A 24,230-nucleotide genomic window follows, 5' to 3' on the forward strand; every position below is an offset into this window, starting at 1 on the left:
ACTGTTGCCTCTAATCCATTCTGATTGTCTTTCTCCAGCTTTGAGTAGTTTGATGACACTCATTTTCTGATCAGTACTCTGCTGAATACATGAATGGGACACCCTGCAGGACTCCAGAGTTCTCTCTGTGCAGCTCTTGCCCCTCCACTACTCTGCTCTGCAAACTCTAGCTATCTTGTTCTCTCCATACCCTTAGCTCCATATCCTTAAACCAGGTAGTCCACTGGGCTCCTCTTGTGCTCCTCCCCCTTCTACCAGGTCTGAACCTCTCTTAAGGTAGCAGACTAGGGCAATTGCAGGACTCTTCTCATGTGTTTTATGTCTCTCAGGGATCATTCTTCTTAACTGCCTAATTTCCAATATCTTAAAAACCATTTTGTTCATATATATTGTTTGGATTGTTCTTGTTATTTTGGGTGGGAAGGTAAGTCCAGTCCCTGTTATTCAATTTTCAATAAAAGTAGAAGTCTATTTATTTTTCAACTCAGTATCTTTTAATTTCAGTCCTTGAACATATTTCTGTGTTTCTTTAAAGTTCTGTCTACTTTATCCAACATCTGGGTAAGAGTGGGGTTAGTTTCTATTATCTGCTTTTTCTCTTTAGCATGGTCACATTTTCTTATTTCTTAAGATGTATAATTTTTTTATTGTGTATTGGATAATTATGTTCCTACTTAGTAGAGGTAGAATTTTCCTCTGAAGGGTGCTTATTTTCATTATAGCAGGCAGTTAACTTGGTTAGCCTCAGACTCTAATTTCTGTCTCCTCTGTAGTAGCATTGGCTGAAGTCTATACTCAGCTCTTTCACCTGCATATCTGTTGCTAACGATGTTAGATCATCTTTAGGCCTGAAATGGCGCTTAGCCACAGGTGATGCTAAAAAAGAAGTTCCTTCTTCCTCCAAAATATGCAGGAGGCTGTATGGGTTAATGGGTGTATTCTGGAGTCAAGTAGACCTTGGTTTAAATCTCTCCGCCACTTTCCAGATGCTTTACTATGGGCACATGATTTAAACATCTAAGCCCCCATTTTCTGTTTAAGGTAATTCAGATTATGTCAGAGCCAGCTGTTTAAGGTAATTCAGATTATGTCAGAGCCATTCTGAGAACCAGATGAAGTAGTGAATATAAAGCACTTGTTGGAGGGCCTGACATACAGTAAATTATTAATAGGTAGAAGTTCAAAAATCCTATTTGGTAAGAGAGAAACTATAGCAAGAAACACAGAATATTCTAAAATAGAGTGGATATAAGTTAAATAGGGTAGCAGAACTGTGTTAAAGAGCACAGTAGGAATTCAGCTGATAGAACTGTTAAACACTATAGGAATTCAGAGGAAAGAAAGAGGATTTTTTTGTGGGATTAAAATTTGTGCTTGGATTTTAACTTAAAAAAAAAAACAGTCACTTACAGAGTGGGAAGCATGAAATGAAATTGCACATAGAATATGTGGATACTAAGGTAACCAGGCCAGAGTGTGCCACGGTTTTGTGCTGAAGAATTCTGAGAAATGAAAGAGAATTGATAGGCAAAGTGAGGTCAGATTATTGACTCTTTGCCTGGTGGGAGGTTTTTATAATAACGATCATTTGTAAGTACTAGAAGAGCCGGATATAATAAAATCACAGAATCACAGAAATTTCAGACTGGGAGTGAATATGACCTAGTTCAATGGTTTTGTTTGTTTGTTTGTTTAATTATCAATGGGCATCACCAGTGAAACTTTAATAGATCTATACTACAGAAATGTATAACTTGCTCAATGGCCACTCCAGGTGGGTCCGTCTGGAGATTCAGCTGGTTTGCCTAAGAGAACCTCCATGGAAACCTAGTGCTCTGTTGAGTACTAGTTGAAAAACACTGATATAGTTAAATCTTTGCTTATTGTAAAAATAAAAGAGTTAATGTATTGAGTTGGAAAGTGACTTACTCAAGCTGAATTAGCTATCGAGTGCCAGAATAGCTAGTGTTATTTTAATTAAAATTTTCTGAGCAATTAGATTTGGGAACATCAGCCTTGGGAATTAGATTTGGGAACATCTCCTATGAATTGGAGAAGACAGTGGTGGAAAGACCAGCCAGGAGATACTGCACTCATTCAGGTCTGAGAAAATAAGGAACTGAGTGTGGTGTTGGCAACAGATCTAGCGAATGGATGCAAAACAGATTTTTAAACCATGTCAAAGGAAGAAGTTTCAATGCATCTCCCTTCCCTTCCTCTGACTTTCCCTCACCCAGAAAATATTCCTTTTGTGCCACTGAATTCCAGGTCCTGCTCTGTCCTCATGTCACCTCATGTCACCTCATGGGCTTACAACCTAGCAAAGGGCTTGCTGAGAGGATGGACATTTGAGTATAGACTTGGAGGTTGAGACATTAAGCCATGGAGATATCTGAGAGAACATTCTAGACAGAGGAACAGCTTATGTGGGCGACATATGCAGCGGCTGGAGCATGTCTGATATGCCTGAGGAGTAGCTGGGAAGTCAGTGTAGCTGTCCTGGCCAGTGTAATCAAAAAGAACAGTGTTTGATGAACTCAAAGAAGTAAGAGAAGGCAGATCATGTGAGATTTTGTAAGCCATTATAACAACTTTGACCTTTTATTCGTTGATTGTGAGGAATGAGAGCTGAGACGGAGTACTGGGGAGGAAAATGAGTTTGATACATAGAAAGATATATGTTATAGTAATGCTTTGGGTAGAATGAGTTTGAAATGAAGAGACCTCTGAGATTAGCTTATTCATAGGCAATAGTAAATGTGTGTATGAACTTTTGTAAGAGGTCACATTATAGAGACGTAGATGAGAAACCCTCCAGATTAGAGAGGAGAGTTAAAGTGGGATAAATTGATTCGTTGTAGAAGAATTTGGGAATGATTTGTTCAGAGAATAGTCAAACAAAAAGAAGCACTTCAGAGATAAAATTAGAAGGGTACAACTCTCTTGTGCCAAGTCAGTAAAGAAAGAGATTTACAAAAGGCAGAGAAGAGCAATATCACCAATGCCACTGATGCTATTATTAATAGCAGGCACCGTTCAGTTTAATGGACTGAACCTAGTTGCTGATCAGCACTTACGAAGAAGAAACAGTAATAATGATACCACCATATATTCTGTGTAGCAGTTAATTGACTTCCAGAGCTTGTTTATACCTTATTGAAGCTTTGTTTGTGAGGCAGACGAAACATTTATTTTTGTTATTGCAAATTAGATAATGAAGAAACTGAGGTACAAAGTGATCACTTAAACTTGATAACACCATTCAGCTGGTTAGTAGCAGATGAAGACATCAGCCCAAAGCCCAGATCTGCCATCTTGTAGGGAGTTAAAGCTGGAAGAAGACTGAGGTGTGCTACAGCACAGTCCTTTCCTTTTACATGAAAGGAATGGAAGCCTGGAGACTTAGACTGTCTTGGCCTGGACACACATAGTTCCTCCATGACCAAGTGGGGATTAGAAATTACAGAATGTTAATGATTGCAGACCTAATGAGTGCCTGCCTAGTTTGGTGGAGTAGCTTTACATTGTTCTCATTCAATCGTTAAGGTAACAATGAGAGCTAGGTAATATCCTCCTCCTTTAAGAGCCAAGGAAACTGAAGCTGAAAAAAGATAACCTGCTCAGAGACTTCGAACTAGGAAATCACAGAGCCAGGATTCAAACTCACGTATATTTGACTACAAAGCTTTGTCTCATTTGCACATTTTCTCAATTCTCGGTTTTCAGCACAAAACCTCCCCTGTAGCTGCCTGCATAATCTTGACAGGTGCTGTTTTTTTCTTGTTTGCTTATTTTTTTTTTTTTTTTTTTTTTTCGGTACGCGGGCCTCTCACTGTTGTGGCCTCTCCGTTGCGGTGCACAGGCTCCGGACGCGCAGGCTCAGCGGCCATGGCTCACGGGCCAGCTGTGTTTACCTGTGCAGGTGTTTTTTTTTTTTTTTTTTTTTTTTTTTTTTTTTTTTTTTTTTTTTTTTAGAGATTGTGTCTGCATGCTTCTGACCTTAGCACAGTCTTTCCCCTTAATGTGGAAAGGGCTCTATCAAAACAGTTAGGAAACGCTGGCTGTAGCAATAAAGCAGCCCCAAAACGTATAATGGCTCAATAAGATAGAAACATATCTGTGCTCACATAAAGAGTCCCTGACAGTTTCAGGTCTGTGGAAGGGCTCTGTTCCACTTAGTCACGCATGGAGCCAGACAGACAAAGGCTCTGCCATTTTCAACCTGTGGCTTCCAAGTTTCCTTATACATTAGCCTCCAGTGGGAAGGTGGAAATAGCATGGAGGTTCATATGAGATATTTTTGTGGGCCATATTGGAATTACATTATTTCTAACTTTAGAGCTAGAGCTTAGTCACAAAGCCTCACCCATCTGCAAAAGACATGTAGGCCTCACCCATCTGTAAAGGACCTATGTTCAGGACACACCCTTGGGAGCCCAAGAAGAAAAGATGGAAGAGCTAGACTGTTTTTACCACAGAGCCTTTCTTTTTCTTTTCTTTTTTTTAATTCAAGTATAGTTGGTTTACTATGTTGTGTTAGTTTCTGGTGTACCGCAACGTGATTCAGTGGGTACACACGCACACACACACACACACACACACACACGTGCACACACACATATATTCTTTTACAGATTCCTTTCCATTACAGGTTATACAAGATATGAATACACTTCCCTGTGCTATACAGTAGGTCCTTGTCATTTATCTATTTTATCTATAGTAGTTTGTATCTGTTAATCCCGAGCTCCTGGTTTATCCCTCCCCTGACCTTTCCCCTTTGATAACCATAAGTGTATCTTCTACGTGTGTGAGTCTCTTTCTGTTTTGTAAATAAGTTCATTTGTATCATTTTTTTTAGATTCTACATATAAGTAGTACTATATAACATTTGTCTTTCTCTGACTTCACTTAGTATGATAATCTCTAGGTCCATCCATGTTGCTGCACATGGCATTATTTCATTCTTATTTGTGGCTGAGTAGTATTCCACTTTATATATATATATACACACAAACACACACACATACACACACACACACACACACACACACCACCTCTTCTTTATCCATTCATCTGTTGATGGACACTTAGGTTGTTTCCATGTCTTGGCTATTGTAGTGCTGCTATGAGCATTGGGGTTCATGTATCTTTTCGAATTAAAGTTTTCTCTGGATATATGACCAGGAGTGGGACTGCTGGATATCCACACTATTTTCCATAGTGGCTGCATCAATTTACATTCCCACCAACAGTGCAAGAGGGTGCCCTTTTGTCCACACCGTCTCCAACATTTATTATTTGTAGACTTTTTGATGATGGCCATTCTGACCAGTGTGAGGTGATACCTCCATGTAGTTTTGATTTGCCTTTCCACAGAACCTCTATTTTTCATTTATTTGTCTTTTTAGTTTCCCTCAAGTATTCCGATGTGTGCTATGTTCAGTAGAGTCCTGGAACTCAGCAAATATTAGATAATAATCAGGTTTGTGTTCACTGTACTTGTGGCAATTTATGGTATTGCTTTACTTCCTTAAAGTCATGTAACGTTTTTTGGGAGGAGAGAATCCAGTTTTATGGGGTATATATTATAGATTCATAGATTCTATCACTGAATGTTTTGCAATATTACAATCGTCTCAAAATACAAATGAACATCAGTGTCTTACAGTTTTCTGCATATAGGTCTTCTGTCTCCTTAGGTAGGTTTATTCCTAGGTATTTTATTCTTTTTGTTGCAATGGTAAATGCGAATGTTTCCTTAATATCTCTTTCAGATTTTTCGTCATTAGTGTATAGGAATGCAAGAGGTTTCTGTGCATTAATTTTGTATCCTGCTACTTTACCAAATTCATTGATGAGCTCTAGTAGTTTTCCAGTAGCATCTTTAGGATTCTCTATGTATAGTATCATGTCATCTGCAAACAGTGACAGCTTTACTTCTTCTTTTCTGATTTGGGCTCCTTTTATTTGTCTTCTCTGACTGCTGTGGCTAAAAGTTCCAAAACTATGTTGAATAATAGTGGTGAGGGTGGACAACCTTGTCTTGTTCCTGATCTTAGAGGAAATGGTTTCAGTTTTTCACCATTGAGAACAATGTTGGCTGTAGATTAAAAATATATAAATTTTTAAAAATGCAAATGAACATTTTTAAAGATCCAGAAATCGTCTCTCAGTCCTAACCAGTGACCTGGTTACAAGGTAATATTAATTTTTTTCTGTCTTTTATTTTTAAGCAGTAATATAGAGTCCAAAGTTAATATCCTATACAATAGGGGAAACAGTAGATTTTGCTTAAGGGTGTTTTTTGTTCATCACATCTATGAAGTTTGATTTTGTTATTCATGATCTACAGTTCGGAAAGCAAAAATTTGGAAGATTCTAAACAATATACTAGTGTGTTGTTGGGCAGGAGTTTGAAGTCGTATTTGTGTGCAAAGCCAGTGTTCTCAACCATGGTTATGTGTTTACATTCCAGTTGCACTGATAGACTCTTAAGTGTCTGGAGTACAGAGACCTTATCTTTTTCATCTCTTTATCATAGGGTGGAATATAGCTTCATACAAGTATGCTCAATAAACTTTTGTTGAATGAATGAAAGCATCAAAAGTTTTTCTCATGGCTCAACCTACAAATCCCTAGAAAAGATACAATCAACTATTTCACTGTGAACTTTAACCAATTAATATGAAATACAAAAGTATCTCCTTGGAAATAAACTTTGAGAACAACTTTATTTTGTAAATTTTCAAATAGCAAATCTGTGAGAGAGGAGATCAGATGAAGGAAGAGATTCATCCAAGTCAAGAAACTAGAATTTTGCAAGAATCCAAGGATGTGTTTGCCAGTGACTTTTGATAGCAAATTCACTGTACATTCCAAATAGGGTTAAACGTGTTGTTTAGGACACATCCTATGGTAAAACCTTGGGTCGTCCTCTGTTTTTCATGCTGAATAAAAAACTCAAAGTACAAGTAGGATTCTTGATTGAAGGCAACTTTAACTGTGTGTCTTTTGTTGCCTTAAAATCTCTAAAGATTAGACTCAGAAGCAAAGTCTTAAAAACTATATAGTGTCTTTTAGACACTATAAAGTGTCTTTTAGGTAAATAAGATATAAAGATGAACTAACCCCATAATATTTAATTTTGCGAATTGACATTGTATCTTTGTGATTTGCAAATAGCAGGAACTCTTGTGGTACTTTGAGTCTCTATTACAGCACTTTTTCATTGTTCCTTATGTTCGGTCCAATGTCATTTATTTTTTCATTCATTCATTCCCACAGACTTGTACTGGGTGCTTTCATATTGCTTGACATTCACTTATTATTCCAAGAAATGTAAACCTAAGATGTTGTCTCTATTCTTGGAAAGTCTGCATTTGAGGGATGGACACAAAAGGGAAATACTGCTGTGCTTAAATAGATGTGTGTGTACATAGTGAGGCATTAGGGAGGGAGGACCTGTATGTCTGGAGGAGTTGGAGTAGGTGATATCAGTTAGGGTTTGAAGGATGAGTGTGTGTGTTATATACCTCTTCCTCTTGTTTGAGAGCTCCTGGGTTTCAGGAATCACATCTTCTTCACTTTTGCATCTGTTTTGCAACTGCCACGATACAAATAGCATCCTTGACATGTATTTTCAGCTCAGCCAATATTTAGAGAATTGAATAGATACATTATCTTGGTGTAAATCTTCCTTTCTCCATTCATCAATGACATGATGTGATAGAAGAGTGACAAGTACGGGTTCTAGCTCATTCTGAACCTGGTTTCGCCATATGTTAGCTATTTGACCTGGGCTATCATGTGATTCATTATGTAGCAGACACTTGGATATAAAAGTGAATACTATAGGTTCCACTCTCAAGAATCCTCCAACATCTCGTTTCCTCTGCTACATTTTCAGGACTGTGCTGGATTAAACTGAGATTTAAACAAAATCCTAGGATTTGTTATAGGAAGGAAAAATGATTTTCTTATTTGTCTGTTTCCTTTGCAATGTCTGACACCATGTGATGCACCCAGGCTCACTGTGATTTATCAGAATTCCTTGAGACAGGGGGCCGGATTCCATGGTGAACTCACAGTGACCCCGTTCCCGGAGCATCTGTCTTGTTTGTTTGCCTGTAGCAAGTGCTGACTGGGAGAAACAAATCTCTTAGGACAAAGGCAGCCACAAGCCATTTAACAGTTTTTAAAGTCCCCAAGTATCACTGAAAAGCCTCCACGTGTTTTCTGTATTTGGGTATCTGGTTGTTGCTTTTAATACTACTGCGACTATACAGAAAAAATAGCCAGTTTTACGAACACGATGAAAATATAAGCACCTCTCAAGTACAGCCTGGTCTCATATAAAATGAAACTGTTGGCTTCAGTTATAGACCTGGCCCATGAAATAGAAATGTGCAGCCTTGTTTGCAGGTGCTAGTGTGTGATGAGCCCTGGTTATTCCCAGTGAAGCCCCAGAATCTGCTGTGTGCAGTGCAGCTCCCAGGCAAGGAACACCTCCACTACTTTTCTAATTTTCAGTATAAGCCAGGAATACCCCAGTGTCTCTGGGGTAATTGCAGATGTATAATTTGACTGGTTGTATTCACTCCCTATGAGTTTCCCATGCTACACAGATAACTTATATCCTGCTGGATCGTGGAAGCTTTTGCTAGTTTCTCTTATTTCATTTTGGGAATAAAAATATCTGTGAATTGAAAAAAAAATATTTGCACATCATTCAGTATTCCCACTCCTCCTAGAAATTTCCTGTAGAATTGAGAGCAGGAGGAATTATTTGTAAGATGTTCAGATAATTTATCCTCCAAACTGAGTTGGTTTTGAGAGTGAAAGAGGCAGCAGGTGACAATGAGACCAACCAGGACATATGATTTCTATGGTTATTTGAGAAGTTTTGCTTTTGTATGTCCTGGTTTCCTGACACTAACTGTGGCTAGATGGTTGTTACCTAAATATTGTCATTAGTCTAGAAATCACAGGGTCTGTGGGGAATCATGACAGACTTTCTGGAAGCTGTGGAAATAAATGTCTGAGGCAAAACTTGTTGCTGCTTTGTTACAGAGAGTTATCTTTCAGCCTCTCATAGAGAAGTTATCTCTGAAAATCAGTCTTCTAGTTATGTCTGTTCCTCTTGGTGACCTATATTTAGAAATAACCAAACTGACTTCATAACTTAGGGCCCGGTCCTTCCCCTCTGTGAGACATGGCCTCAAGTCACTTCTCTGTTTCAATTTATGAACATTTTAGTGATTCAAGGTGTGTCCCACTGAACCACACACCTGTAAAATTTCAGAAATGAAAACATGGTTGTTGAAATTTTATTGTTTGGAGATTTATAATAAATGTACACACAACCTGACTGCTATAGCTGAAGGTGCTATAGAAGCACTAGGTCCTGTGGCCTGATTGCATTTAGAAAGCTGGGGGATGCTGTATGTCAAAGGACTGCATGAACTTAATGACACAGCCATAAAGGAAGAAGATGGCAGTTGGCAGAAAAAGGCCAGGATGGAGTTGCCCAGAATAAAGAGCTTTCCTCTCTTTACTTGGCTGGAATGCTATGAGATGAGACTGGCAGGTTTCAAACTACGTTCACAACCTTGTGCACAAATCGGGACTTTTCAGCGTAATAGATACACTGGTAGTTGATGCCTACAGCACGGCACTGCTGAACAGGACTCTGAAGTGCGTTGTATCCATTATGTGTTATATCTGAGTATTAATTAAATTTCTATTTGTATAAGACCGCTGTAGTTCAGGTGTTTCTAGGAGGACTAGGGGCGGATTCCCAGCCCTCAATGGCTATATGCCAAGAAATAATTACCTGGAGAGATTCTGTAAGATGAGCTGAGCCTGGCATGACGACTGACAGCTCATCTTTCTGCAGCGGTGTCATTTTCCTTCAGCTCGGAGGCAAGCCTTTGGGCCAGAGAATCCAGGCATTTGCTGATTCTAAGAAGCCAGATTCTAGAGCAAACAGAGCCCAGAAAACTTCTTTTCATCACGCACGACTGAAGAATGAGGAGCTCTGATTGACTATCACAAATCAAGTCCTTAAGTGAATCAGCAGTTTTAGAAAGAATTAGAACAGTGGTGCTCAAACCGTGCTCCCCCAAAACTTAGTTTCACAAGATATTATCCAAAGAAAAAGCATTTCTCAGCCAAATAAGTTTGGGAAACAGTGCATATTATGATTCTGCTAAGTTTTGCAGGGCATATAAATATGATAAGTCTCTGAGACTGAAATCTATAAAACATTAGAGTAACACTATTTAACCTAGAGTTTCCTGAACTTATTTGTTCACAGGTATTTTCAGAGAATACCAAATAATATCTGGGATTACTATACTGAAATCATTGAAGCAGAGAAGAGTCATATACTCTGAATAACAAAAGTGTGCCAAACATCCTCGATTTAGTTTCTGGTGATTCAGAAACGAACACAGCATGTGCCGTTAGGAGTGTCTTCATGACCATCAGTTCTCATGCGTTGTTCAATGTATGAGAAATCACCCAAAAAACGAAGCTTTCAGTTTGTTTGTTTGGATTCTAGGAAAAAAAAGATGGGATACAGTTTTTCCTGTAACTTTCTTTTAGGTGACTAACCAGTTTTAATTGATATGTTGACGTGAGCATGTTTTAGGTGTCTATTGAAAGGTTGGTGTCAAAAGAAATTAATGTCCTGGTGGGCTTGTGTTTTTCTCTGAGGCAGATATTGATGAATGTACAGAGGGGATCATTGAGTGCCACAACCATTCCCGCTGCGTTAACCTGCCAGGGTGGTACCACTGTGAGTGCAGAAGCGGTTTCCATGACGATGGGACCTATTCACTGTCCGGGGAGTCCTGTATTGGTAAGCAGCTTTCAGCCATGCCCTCCATCCATCTGGACCTTTGCAGGAGGGGCAGCCTGCTTTGGTAGTCTGTTCAGCTCCCAGTGTTAAGATATGACCCCTCACTGGTTAAAGTCATCAGTTTTCAAATTTCCTCCCTCTGCAATTCAGGGATCAGGGCAGGGATTAGGCAGTGCAGGGTTTTAGAACTATTATACAGAAACTGGGGCACTCAGAGGACAAAGCCTGGGTCTGTAGTCTGTGGCTTTTAGTTCTTTCTGAAGGAAACCGTGATGACTTGCTGGAATTTTTCACAGTTTAAGATACAGCTGTGGGAGAAGAGGAAATATTGAGGGACTTAGAAAGTTTAGTTTAAATCTCGGCTCTTGTAATACAAAAGTCACTGTACCTCTCTGAGCCTTCTCCTGTGAATACATAAAAATGTGGATAACAATGCACATATATTATTAGATTTAAATGGGATACCGTAATATTTAAGGATTATAAGCTTTGGATTGATGCACAAATATGACAGAGTCAAATTAACCTTATTACTATTGCTGTTACCACTGCTGTCATCTTTGCAAGGTCTCCTTTAATCACTTTTCTGCTTGCAGTTCTGTTAACTGCTGAACAGAGGAAGTTAACAGATGGAGTTCTTCCCCTTCAAGACCTTATACCTTTCACAAAATCCAAACAACTGATCAAAAATGTAATCGTTTCAGGGGCTTCCCTGGTGGCGCAGTAGTTGAGAGTCCGCCTGCCAATGCAGGGGACACGGGTTCGTGTCCCGGTCCGGGAAGATCCCACATGCCGCGGAGCGGCTGGGCCCGTGAGCCATGGCCGCTGAGCCTGCGCGTACGGAGCCTGTGCTCCGCAGCGGGAGAGGCCACGGCAGTGAGAGGCCCGCGTACCACAAAAAAAAAATAAATAAAATAAATGTAATCATTTCCATGAGAACCTTGGCCAATCCAGTTATTTCATGTCACATGGACTCAGCTGAATTCTTAATGCTGATTTGGACAGACCCAGAGGGCAAGCATTCTGACCATGGGTTCTCAAAGTTCAGAATGCTGAATTCAAAAATGGAAATTTGACTTTGCTCTCTGCATATCTGCATTTTATTTTTTCTAAAGGTTGCTCCTGAGAACCAGTCAGTGTTTTTTACAACTTTTCCCCTAAGATTGCTCTGAAGCAAAGATGAACTGGGGAACAATAGGCACATGGCATGAATTGTCCATTGCAATGTCAGCGTTACTGTTGAGAGGCACGCGGTGTAGTTGTTAGAGGCATAGACCCTTGAGCCAAGACTCCCTGAAGTCAAATTCCAGCTCTGCCGTTACTAAGTAGGTTGCAAGGTCTTAACTAAACTCTACCTCATTTGTCTCATCTATGAAATGGAAATGTTCCCGTTCCTGCATATTCAGCCCTCTGCCCCACGTCTGTCCGTGTTTCTTTTATTGTTAAAACGATGATTTGCAACCTCAGGGAGAGGTTTGCATCTATCCTGGGTCTTCATATACTTCCTTTACACGTGGCCAGGAACTTCCGTATGTGTACAACTCAGAGTAAATAGATGTTATGTGAATAGGGATAGATCAAATGGCTGTTGGATAGAAATATAGAATATTGACATATGCGATGTTACATTTTGGGGCTAAAGATAAAAATTTCATTTTTAAAAACAGTATTTAACATCAATGCATAGGTGACTCTTAGCTTTTTTGTGCATAAAAGACCTTAAACATGACGTAGTTGATCCAGTTTGATAACTGCCTGGACCTGCCGTGGTGTCGCATACTTCTGTGCCTTTGCATGGGCCGACCCCTCTGACTGGAATGGAACAGAGTTCTGAGTCAAGGAGCTCTTCTCCTTGATCATGTTGATTCACATGTGAATTTTTGTTCATTTTCCTAACTTCAGCTCATGTTTCACTGGGACCCCATGAAGCATTCTTTGATGTCTTCATAGGAGTTTTCACTTCTCTCCTCTCTAGCTCTAGAGCTTTTACCCCGGCATGTTTCTGTAGCTTCACTTGTTGCACTACCATTCAGTTTATTTGCTCTTGGACTAGCCTGTGAACATGAATTGAAGTTTATTCTTCTGTCTCTCCAGCGAGACCCTTTGGTAGTTGGTGTGCAGTAAATGGGAAAATGCAACCACAGTTCATGTGTCCAATAAAGAAATGCAATCTCAGAAAGAGTGACACCTTGCTTCCAGCCACGTAGCTTGTTTGGTACAAGTCGGGACTCAAGCCTAGGTCAAGGGTGACTCTATGTCCCAGTTGCTGGGGAAAGTCCCACTTTATACCTATTGTTCTGTTGTAATTATCAGTTGTGCCTTGTCACTGTCATAACTGTCCCTGTTAGAATGACAGACGTCATGGTCACCTCACCTGCTGATTTCTCTCTGCCATGCTGAGTGACGTGCCCTCCCCAGGGATGCACTTTCTTCATCCATGAACTGCTTCCTGCTCTGCCCAGGAAACTGTCGGTGAACTGGATTCCTTGGCAAGGAACTAGGGTTGCTTTTAGTAGTAACATATTTTCTGAATTCGCTTTCATTTCCTCTCCTTTAAAAATAGCTTTGTATATGGGTCTTACTAAGAACAGAAATCTGACCATCATTTAGGTTATTTTTGGTAGTTGAGAGCACTATTGGTTCAGAATATTTCTTGGTGTAATAGATGTATAAATCTGATCATGTCACTTTCTTGTTGCATCCTTCTAACGCCTTCCCATTGAATGTAAATAAATTTCTAACTTCTCTGCATGGTCTTCCTCCAGGCTTTAGGTGACATTGTCCCTGCCCACTTATTGGGCTTATCTCTTATATATGTTAGCCTTTCTGATCTTTTCATGCCTTGAACATGACAGTGAACTCACCCAGTTTCAGGGCCTTTGGCTTTGACGTTCTCTCCGTCTGGAACACTCAACACCTGTTTCCTTGCATGGTTGTCTTTTTTTTTTGAAGTATAGTTGATTTACAATACTGTGTTAGTTTCATGTGTACAGCATAGTGATTTGTTTTCTTTTTCTTTGCAGATTATATTCCATTAAAGGTTATTACAAGATATTGGGTATAGTTCCCTGTGCTATACAGCAAATCCTTGTTATCTATTTTATGTATAGTCGTTTGTGTCTGTTAATCCCATACTCCTATTTGTCCCTCCCTCCCTTCCTTTCTCTTTGGTAACCATAAGTTTGTTTTCTATGTCTGTGAGTCTGTTTCTGTTTTGTATATAGACTCATTCGTATTATTTTTTAGATTCCACATATAAGTGATATCATATAGTATTTGTCTTTCTCTGACTTATTTCACTTAGTATAATATTCTCTATGTCTATTCATGTTGCTGCAAATGGCAACATTTCTTTCTTTTCGTGTCTGAGTAATATTCCACTCTGTGTGTGTGTGTGTGTGTGTGTGTGTGTGTGTGTATACACACACACACCCCACATCATCTTAAGTCAATCATTTGTTGATGAGCACTTGGGTTGCTTCCATGTCTTGGCTATTACAAATAGTGCTGCCCTGAACATTGGGGTGCATGTGTCTTTTTGAATTAGAGTTTTCATTTTTCCAGGTATATATCCAGGAGTGGGATTGCTGGATCATATGGTAACTCTACTTTTAGTTTTTTAAGAAACCTCCATACTGTTTCCACAGTGTCTGCACCAATTTACATTCCCACCAACAGTGTAGGAGGGTTCCTTTTTCTCCACACCCTCTCCAGAATTTGTTTTTCTTCTTTTTTTATGAATATCTTGAAGTCCTAACTCTTATTTATTTATTTTTGCTGTGTTGCGTCTTCGTTTCTGTGCAAGGGCTTTCTCTAGTTGTGGCAAGCGGGGCCACTCTTCATCTCGGTGCGCGGCCTCTCTTGTTGCGGAGCACAGGCTCCAGATGCGCAGGCTCAGTAGTTGTAGCTCACGGGCCTAGTTGCTCCACGGCATGTGGGATCCTCCCAGACCAGGGCTCGAACCCATGTTCCCTGCATTAGCAGGCAGATTCTCAACCACTGCGCCACCAGGGAAGCCCGAGAATTTGTTATTTGTAGACTTATTTTTTCATTTAATTCTTAGCTCGAATGCCACTTGTTTGAGGAGACTCTCCCTGACTATTTTATCTGGGGTAGTTGCTTCATTACATCACTCTCTTTTATATCTTTTACAGCATTTTCTTTGTTTACAAATGTATTGTGCATATACATATGTGTAATTGTCTCCTGCCACAAATGTACAGATTCTCTGAGGGCAGAGACCTTGTCTGTGTTTCACCACTGTACACACATTTCATCATGTATACACAATGTAGGCACAAATTAGGCATCAATGCATATATGTCAGATGATTGAAGGAATAGATGATAAAACTGTATCAGGTCAAATTTATTTTGTATTTGGTTTGACACAACTTGTTGTGTAGATTGCAGTGAGTAATGTAAGATGTTAAATATCACAAAATCATGTGAGTCTTTCGTTTCAGAAACATAATATTTATTAAGAACAACCATTACACCAGTACTGGGTTAAGTCTTCTGGGAATATGAGTATAAAGAAGATAAGATCTCTGTTGTTGAAGGATTTATAACTTGAAATATTTTGAATCATAATAACCTATCTTAATGGCACTGAAAATTAGCACATAAAATAAGCCCTAAATAACATCAGCTACTAATGCTTACATTTAAAAGAAATAGCAGCATCTAAAACAATCATTTAAAAACCTCTTGTAAGTGTTTTAGCAACATGCACTCAGCTATGCTTTTTCCCCAGACAATAGCAGGGATGGCATATGTTGGGATCTAAAATATGGCAATTATAGGCTTTTAGGGCAACAGTCACCTGACACTCCAAGCCATTTTTTGTTAGATGAGGTTAACACCTGCTCTACTGACTTCATCAGTTACTGGAAACGTCGAACATTACTAACATCATAAAGAACAGCACCCTTGCAAGATTTACTGTTGCCTCTTTCTGCTAAAGTAGATCATATAGTTGAAGAAATGACTAGTCTAGGTATTGCAGAGACAGACGGAATCGCCCTTCTTGAGAAGTTTATCAGAGTCTCTATCTCCCTCTTTCTCTCCCATTTGCTTGTATATGTTTATAAGTCCAGGAGAGATGGGCACACACAGGTTTGATAGCTGGAATTTGTAGACGAAGATGACAGGGATGCCTTATTACTGTGGGGTCCGGTGCACTTTGTGTTTGGATGCAGTGGTGGGAGTTCAGTGACTCTCAGTTTTCGCATAGAAGCTGTGAGCAGTTCCTTTTTATCTGGGCACAGTTATCTGGGTCATTTAGAAATGAAAACTAATGTATAATCAACAATGCCATGTCTAAAGAGCAGGATTTGACATATTTTGAAAATGAGATTCAAATTCCCTTGGATGTCAGTCTGTCTCCGTGATCTTGCTTCTGCCTTTGAATCTTTATTTTCCTCTGCTCGCTCTCATCTCTCACGTGAATTCTCAAGCCTCCGCAAATATTTCTTCCACTCTTCCCAAACCCTGCACTCTTTACTCCTTTGCTTGTACGCTTTTCCCTGACCATCCCTCTATCCCCATTTCCACTTGTCAAAATCCTGATGAAGTTTTACACCCTAAACTAGTGATTCTCAAATGTGTTTCACAGTAGATTCACGTGAGTAGCTTTTTAAAAATACTTATAGGGCTTCCCTGGTGGCGCAGTGGTTGAGAGTCCGCCTGCCGATGCAGGGGACACGGGTTCGTGCCCCGGTCCAGGAAGATCCCACAAAAAAAAAGTACTTACTTTTACAAAAAAAAAAAAAAGTACTTATAATGGGGCGTCACACACCTGGAGAATGTGATTCAGTTGGTCTGTTATGGGATAGATTGAGGTCATTTTGTTAAGGTCTACAAGTGATTAGAAAGAATAGTCAATTAACATAGAGAACCACTGTCATATTTCTCTAATAGTAAAAAAAAAAAAAAGGCCTACCTCTCCTATGTTCTCATAGCCATGTGTTTGCACGTGTTGTATGGAATTTATCAGATCAAGTTTGTTGTCGTCATCAGTTCCTTATAGCCTGCAGTACAGCTGAGGTCTTTTTGTATCTCCTATAGATTTGTATTGAATTAAATTGTATTGTTCATGCAATTTTGTCATTATTGTTATCAAACAAAATTTTCAAATCCTGGTAAAAGCCATTTTGTTGACAGACTCGGGGATAACATACAGCTCTTCCTATGGGACGCGGCGCCTCTTGGCCTCCCATTATTGCGTCCTCTAAAGGGACTTGGTTGTGTGAGGCCGGTTCCCAGACTCTGGAGTCTGTTTTCTGGTCACTGTAAACAGCCCAGTGAGTATTTACTTGTCAGAGCAGCTGCTGCAACTGACGTGAACTTACAGAGCAACATAAAACCACCAGAGAATGTTCCACTGGAATCTCTTGGGAAGGAGAGTTCACTTTTTATTGATTGAAGCATCAGGGCTGATTGAAATGGTCTAAGAATGATTTGGGTTCTGCTGTCATTGCCCAGTGTCTAGTTCTTATAGGAGTGGAGATTAAAAAAAGGGCTAGAGGGGGCTTCCCTGGTGGTGCAGTGGTTGAGAGTCAGCCGGCCGATGCACGGGACACGGGTTCGTGCCCCGGTCCGGAAGGATCCCACATGCCGCGGAGCGGCTGGGCCCGTGGGCCATGGCCACTGAGCCTGCGCGTCCGGAGCCTGTGCTCCGCAACGGGAAAGGCCACAACAGCGAGAGGCCCGCGTACCACAAAAAAAAAAAAAAAAAAAAAAAAAGGGTGGGGGCTAGAAGCTGGAGATGCTCCCTGTGACAAACCTCACTGCGCGGGGTGGAGGATTATGAAACCTTAGCCAGTAACAGTGTGATACAGGAGAGGCAGGTTTCCAGTATATACTTATAGGATTTGGGGGATTCAAATCCCAGCTGGGCCGCTTTCTAGCTGAGCCACATTTGGTAAACTATTTAACCTCTCTCTCTAAACCTTAGTATCCTCAGCGTACAATGATTAAAATAATATTTCCTGGTGGAATTTTTTGTAACGTAAGTGTTCCTATATGCCAATATCCTAGCAAGTAGTAGATGATAATAGTCAACATTTAACTTCCCTTCGCCTAAATCTCTCATCTGTCAAATGAAGACAGCAACGGTGATACTAATAAGCGCCAACATTTATTGAGAGCTTACTTTCTGCCAGGCACTGAGCAATTTACAGAAGTGCCGACCTCATAAATTGCTGTGGAGTAATTGTGAGGATTAAATAAGCTAACATAGGAAAAAAACATTCAGCACTTGTGTTTTTAAGTGCTCGATAAATGTGAGCTATTATCATGAACTGAGCACCCACACTATGTGCCAGGGAACTTCATGCATTACATAATTTAGTTCTCACAACTGTCTTAGGAGGGAAGCCCTTTTACTGTCACCATTTTAAAGACGTGGGAAGTAAGGTCCCAGGGATTAAGATAACTTGTCCCAAATCCCACAGCCAGTAAGGCTGTAATCCAGGTGCCTTCGATCCCAAATCTTCTTTCTGCTTTTAGTATGTTAACACTGTAGAGCTGTCTGGAAAGGAGGAGACCTGTGATGAGCCACAGACAAGGAGCTGTTAAGCAGAGCAGCTACAGGTCAATGAGACAAAGCAAAGAGAGAATGAGGGAGTATAACTGAGACCCAGACAGCGTTGCTATATTCTGTCTGAATCAAGAGCATTGGGGAATTGCTTTATCCAAAGGACTCAAGGGCTGTGTCTTTGGGCCCTCCTGCTAGACCAGGGGCAGGATGTCAAGGTGGCAGGTTCTTGACAGGTAATCTGATAGCATCTTAGCCTTAACAATAGTATCACCTGGCTATCCACTGATGCAATTACCTTCCCTGCATTTTTGATGATATGAATCCAGAGTAGAAAAGGAAAGGAAAGCGTGGGGAATAAAGGGTATGAGAAACGGTGGTAAGTAGATGTTTAACTAATTATATTTGTTCTTTCATTCATTCATTCATCCCCCGCTGCTCGAAAGTAATTAGTATATACAAAGAACACACATTCAGTAGGGTTATTAAAATAAAAATATTTGAAAAATACAGAAAATATACTAACCATGAGAGTTAACAAAGACGTTTACGAATATCCTGACAGGCACAGCAAAAAGGAAAGCATGATTATATGAACTGGTCTAATCTGAAAGGAGTTCGCATAAAAAGTCTTTAAGCAAAAAGGCTCAAATGTGCTTTTTCTCTGTTCCAGAGCAGAGATATGCCAGGGTGGTGAAAGCATCTTTGTGGACCAGAGTATTTCAAGCTAAGAAAGTTTCAGAGACAGAGGCATACACACCAATCTCGGAACAGTCATTGGATTTTCTCTTTGCCAAACAATAATACCCACCCATGCATAAAGTATTTTCATTGAAACAGCTCCTGCCCCAACCTTCCTTGATAATATTTAAATGATCTCTCATTAACTTCAAAATTGATATTTGTTGCCAAAGAACTTTAGGTTTGGTTTTCATCCAAGTAATGAACTATCTAAGAGACTTCCCAAAGGCAGACACCACCTGGCCATGTCGCTGTTTAAATAGCTTTATGCATCTAACTAGCAGTGGTGTGAAGTACATGGGGCTGTGGTCTGGGGACTCAGGGGAGCTCAGTTGCTTGGCACAAAATTGCCACCTTCAAATGGACAGAGAGACCAGGGACAGACACCACCTGGGTATGGAATGGATATGGAATAAGATTGGTATAGTCAGGACACAGGATGGAGAGGATAAGAACATTTCCCAACATCTAATAGAGGGGATATTCTGGGTTCCCCAGAAAGGGCCTTACAGTGGATATTAACACACAGTTGCAAATGTTAAATCAGGTGAGAAATGTGTCCCATCAGACCCTCTGCAAGTTTCCTGCTCCCCTTCAAATCCAGCCATGCATACATAAGCCTGGAGCGGTTTACCTGTAAGTTAAATTGGATATATTTGGGGGACTTCTCGAGGAAGGCAAATGTTCCTCCTCAGTTTTGGTGATAAACATTTCAAAAATATAATTTCACAAAATGATGTCAGAATAGCATTCATCGCACTAAGCTCAGGCGTGAACGCAAAGTCCATTGATCACCCTCTGCCTATCTGGGCTGACACAACAGGCCTATGTGATATTATCCACTTCAGCTCTGGAACTGAAACAAGACATCTCAGGGAATTATTCTAACAGACCTCGAACTAACGACAGGGTCTATCCTCTAAGCCACCCCTGGCCCTGATTAGTATCTTTTCAGTGACAAACACCTTCCTAATGGAAGCTGTGACCAGCCATGGAACAGATAAAACAACTTGGAGCCATGCTTGAAGCAATGCACAGTGCATGGAGAGCCAGGGACCTCAATTCTAATCCAAGTGAAGATCACCTGGGTGATAATGAAGAGGAGAAAAACTAGAAAACTATTGAAAAAACAACTCTCCACAAGGATTGCCATGTTATACTTATTATATCCACAAAAATAAGCCTGCTGTTGTCTTAGCACTAAGTTAGGTGATACGAAGTGTCCAGAGAATTCACCCCTAGGGACTTTAAAACACCAAGCTGGAGACAAAAATCAACATACGTGAAACAACCAATAGCATTCTGATACAGGTTATAATCTTATAATTAACTGTAAAATTATAGGGTCAACACTGTATGTAGGTAATTAGGGAGGAGAGTGCTTAGAGAGGATCAAAGAACAGTCATACCAGATTGCACGGGGGTGATTAGACTTGAAGGATGGAAGGGTTTATGTGGTTTATAGATATAAAAATAAAAAATAAATATTAATAATAGGGAAGATTGATTACTTCATGTTCTAGTCACTCTTCTAAAAACTTCACATTTTCTAACTCATTTTATCCTCAAAACAGCTTCATCGGGTGGGAATTTTGATAGTCTCTACTTTATGGACAAAGAAACTGAGGCACATAGATGTTCCATAAATTGCCCATGGTCATCCAGCTATTAACTGGTAGATTTCTTCTTCCAGAAAGGGTTAATCAACGTCCTTTCTAGGAACTGTGTACATGTTTAATATTTTTGAAATATTAAGCAACAGGAATATTACTTTCTTTATTGCCCATTAAAATCTTGCTGCAAAAAATGGTACTATAAAAGCCACATTTTTATTTATTGAATGCCAACTGTGTGTCATTTCACTTTCAAAAACCCCTTGTAGGTAGCAAATGAGGAGAAACACGTCAAGCAGCGCAGCCATGTGTGAAAGAGCCCGTGTTCTTTCTACTCCCCCAATGGCCTCTGTCAATTGTATATTAATTGTAGATAATTTACAAAAGGATTAAATTAAGGTGTGAGTAGTGATCATTATTCAGATAATTGCCTCATTTTCTACTTCACTGTGTGCTTATAGATACATACCTGGTATTACGTCCATAATTTTTAAATTTAGTTTATCTTACATGTGTGTACAGAAGGAACTAAGGTTTTACTCCATACCAATGTATTCTGGGGGGTCATCACATATCTGAACAAAAGAGAGAGATCTAGGATGATGGCCATCTAAGAGGTCACCTGAGTATAAACAATTGTCAGTGTGTTCCCCTTCTGAGAGTTGCCTCAAGGCTATGGGAACTTCTAATATTGCTACATGGTATCAGGTCACAGTCATGAAGATCCAGAGCTTATGAGTCAGAAAGACAGGCATACCTGAAGCGCTGCAGCTGGCTCGCACTCCGCTCAGCTGCTGAGGTGTGGCTGTTTGCTATCTCCTGTCCCCAGCTACATTGAACTATAAAGCACAGCCCTGCTTCGTAGGCCTATACTTTTGACTGGAGACCGGTTTCTGCCTGGCAAAAGAGAGCAAGAACAAAGTGATTGTGACTAATTGAAGCTTTTCCTTTTCCCTGCAGTTGACATCAGTGGTTAAGACCAGACTGGGGTGATGCCTCCAACAGAGCATTTATCAAAGTCTGGATCTTAGGGCACTAATGCTGGGATATTTTGCTGCCAAGGCTTTACTAGTAAATACATCTGGGAAATTCTAAATAGAGTTGAGGTGGTTTATCAACTGCAGGACTTTTCAGAGCCTTTACATTGAGAGTGTCCAGAATTTATTTGGCTTTAAACCCTATTTTTCCTCCTAGGCATCCTATGGATTTGGCACTTCATAGAATATGCTAACTGAAAGCTCAGCTGAAAAAATGAATATAGCCTACTCTAACAATTTTTAGAAAACCTTATTTGTTCAGTATCATTGAATAGTGTGCTGTTCAAAAGAGGGTTTTTGTTTTTTTTTTTCAGTTCTGCAACAAAATGTTTTTGGGCATAATACTTGTCCTTTAAGTACCAGCAATTTTTTATATTATTATTTAATTTTGCTATAAGAAAATCATTTGAATATATGACCTTTTGTCTCTTGCATTCTTTTTTTCCTGTGATCATTAAAAATGTAAATCACTCAACTCTACTGTCCTGTACTGAGTGATCTTCTAAAGGCTTATTGGGGCATAGCTGTTTTGTCCCTAAGCTGAATGGTCCCAGTCCTTATGTTTTTGACAAACATATTTCTTCTTTGAATAAGTATTTATCTCCTTCATGTATTACCAGCCTAACCTGTAATTTTTTAAATGATACCAAGAAGATTGCTTTCCTTTCCACTGTGGTAAATGAAGACTTGGTAATTTGATGTCTCAGGCCACAATAACTCAGAAGGAGTAATTAGAAGCCAGTTGCCTCTTTAGGCTCTGGGGATGTAAAGAGGGGTGATGCAGGTCTCTGGGGTGCTCCATGACAATTCTACTTTGCATGAATCAGCCCAGTGGGAGTTCTGAGAAAAGGAAGCAAGTCAGATGGCAGCTGTGAGGAAGGCTGTATTGGAGATGGGGGGGGTGGGGTCGTGCAGTGGCTCATACAGAAGGAGTAACAGTTGTATGATATACAAAGAAAAAGTGATATTTTTCCCTAAAATAAGTACTTTTCAATGCAATTATGGTTTTCTTTAAGGTCTTCTCTTTGAATATGAACTTGGCATTTTTACAAAGATCAGGCAACAACAGAAGCACTTTGATTTCCTCCTACACAGGATCTTGAAGCTAACACCATGCAAAATCTTCTTCATGAGTTTTAAGTGACTTTCTTTTCCTTTCTTCCTGAGGAGTTAGTCCCACATGAGTGACACTAGAATGACAGGGGGGTATTCCTAAAAATAGTTTCTTAACATTACTTCCTGTGAACTCAGTTTCATGTAGCTTAGGGCAGAGGTTCTAAAAGTGTGATCCTCAGACCAGCAGGATCATCATCACTTAGGAAGCTGTTAGAAATGAAAATTCTCCACCCGCCCCCCGACCTACTGAATCAGCAAGTTTGGCAGTGGACCGGTGATCTGTTTTATAATGCTCCCCCGTTAGTTGATTCTGATGCCCACTCATCTTTGAAAACCAGTTTGGTTTTTTGTTTCATTGAAAGGCTTCAGAGGGATCCGTGAATGCCCTGAATCTGTATGCAAGTGTGTGTATATGTGTGTACATGCATCTTTTGGAGGAAGCAGAACCATATTTTTCACTCGGATCTCAGAATGACACTAACTCCAGCAAGGTAAAAACCACTGCTTAAACATCAGGATCCAGCACTTGAGGGTCTCTTGCTGAAATTATTTGACCTGAAAGCCACACACATTATGTTTGCTTACAAGCCATTGGCTAGAAATAGCTGTACAGCCCAGTCTGAATGTATGAGTTCAGGGAAGTATAATTCTCTGTGTGTTCAGAAGTAGTAAACCCTAAGTCTCTATCACATTTCCATACAATAAAAACCATTTATCATAGATAATAGATAGATAGATAGACAGACAGACTGATGAGAAATTGACTAACTCCTCTTAGGGTTGGGGCATGTGGGGATGGCAATGTATACGGGAATTTTTCACAGAAAATATGATATTTTTCACAGGGTCTATAGGATGAGAAGGAAGTTTTCCAGACAAAGTAGATATTAAGTATTCCAGGCAGGAATAGTAGTCTGATTGGAGACAGAATCATGGAAGAGATCTAATTATGTTCAAAGGATGGTGAGATTTCCATTGTGGATGAAGCACATGATATATATGGTCATGTTATGGGTGAGGAATGGCAAGAAAGGAGCCCTGGAAATAAAAAGTAGAGACTAGATTATGAAGGGTCTTGTGTTCTAAGCTAAGGAGTTGAAAGTTTTGAATTATTTCATAAATATTAGTGTCTCTAAAGGTTGTTGAAACATCTATTTTGTTGCGACAACCCTGATACTTTTTAAGTAGCTATTTTTAATATAAAAGATAGCTATGTAAATAGAATAGTGTTTCCCACAAAGTTTCAGACCCTCTATCAGACGTGCATCATTGTGATCTCCTACATCTGTGCAATTTTGCTTCTCCTGTTCCTTTTGCTTA

At 39.8% G+C, this 24,230-nt stretch overlaps 1 protein-coding gene across 3 annotated transcripts in view; it reads left to right on the top strand.

Annotated features, from left to right (window-relative positions):
* Positions 1-24,230, top strand: part of NELL1 (neural EGFL like 1) — an 844,123-nt gene that overhangs the window by 762,122 nt on the left and 57,771 nt on the right. For 2 of the 3 annotated variants that reach the window (XM_024764657.1, XM_024764659.1), the window contains one exon: positions 10,724-10,864. The exons of the other annotated variant lie outside the window; for it this stretch is intronic. In XM_024764657.1, coding sequence (XP_024620425.1) covers positions 10,724-10,864 — 141 coding nt within the window. The remainder of the gene's footprint in view (positions 1-10,723; positions 10,865-24,230) is intronic. 3 annotated transcript variants of the gene reach the window in all.

Source organism: Neophocaena asiaeorientalis, unplaced genomic scaffold (genome assembly GCF_003031525.2).
Source record: "Neophocaena asiaeorientalis asiaeorientalis breed wild unplaced genomic scaffold, Neophocaena_asiaeorientalis_V1.1 scaffold230, whole genome shotgun sequence".
Lineage (NCBI taxonomy): Eukaryota > Metazoa > Chordata > Mammalia > Artiodactyla > Phocoenidae > Neophocaena > Neophocaena asiaeorientalis.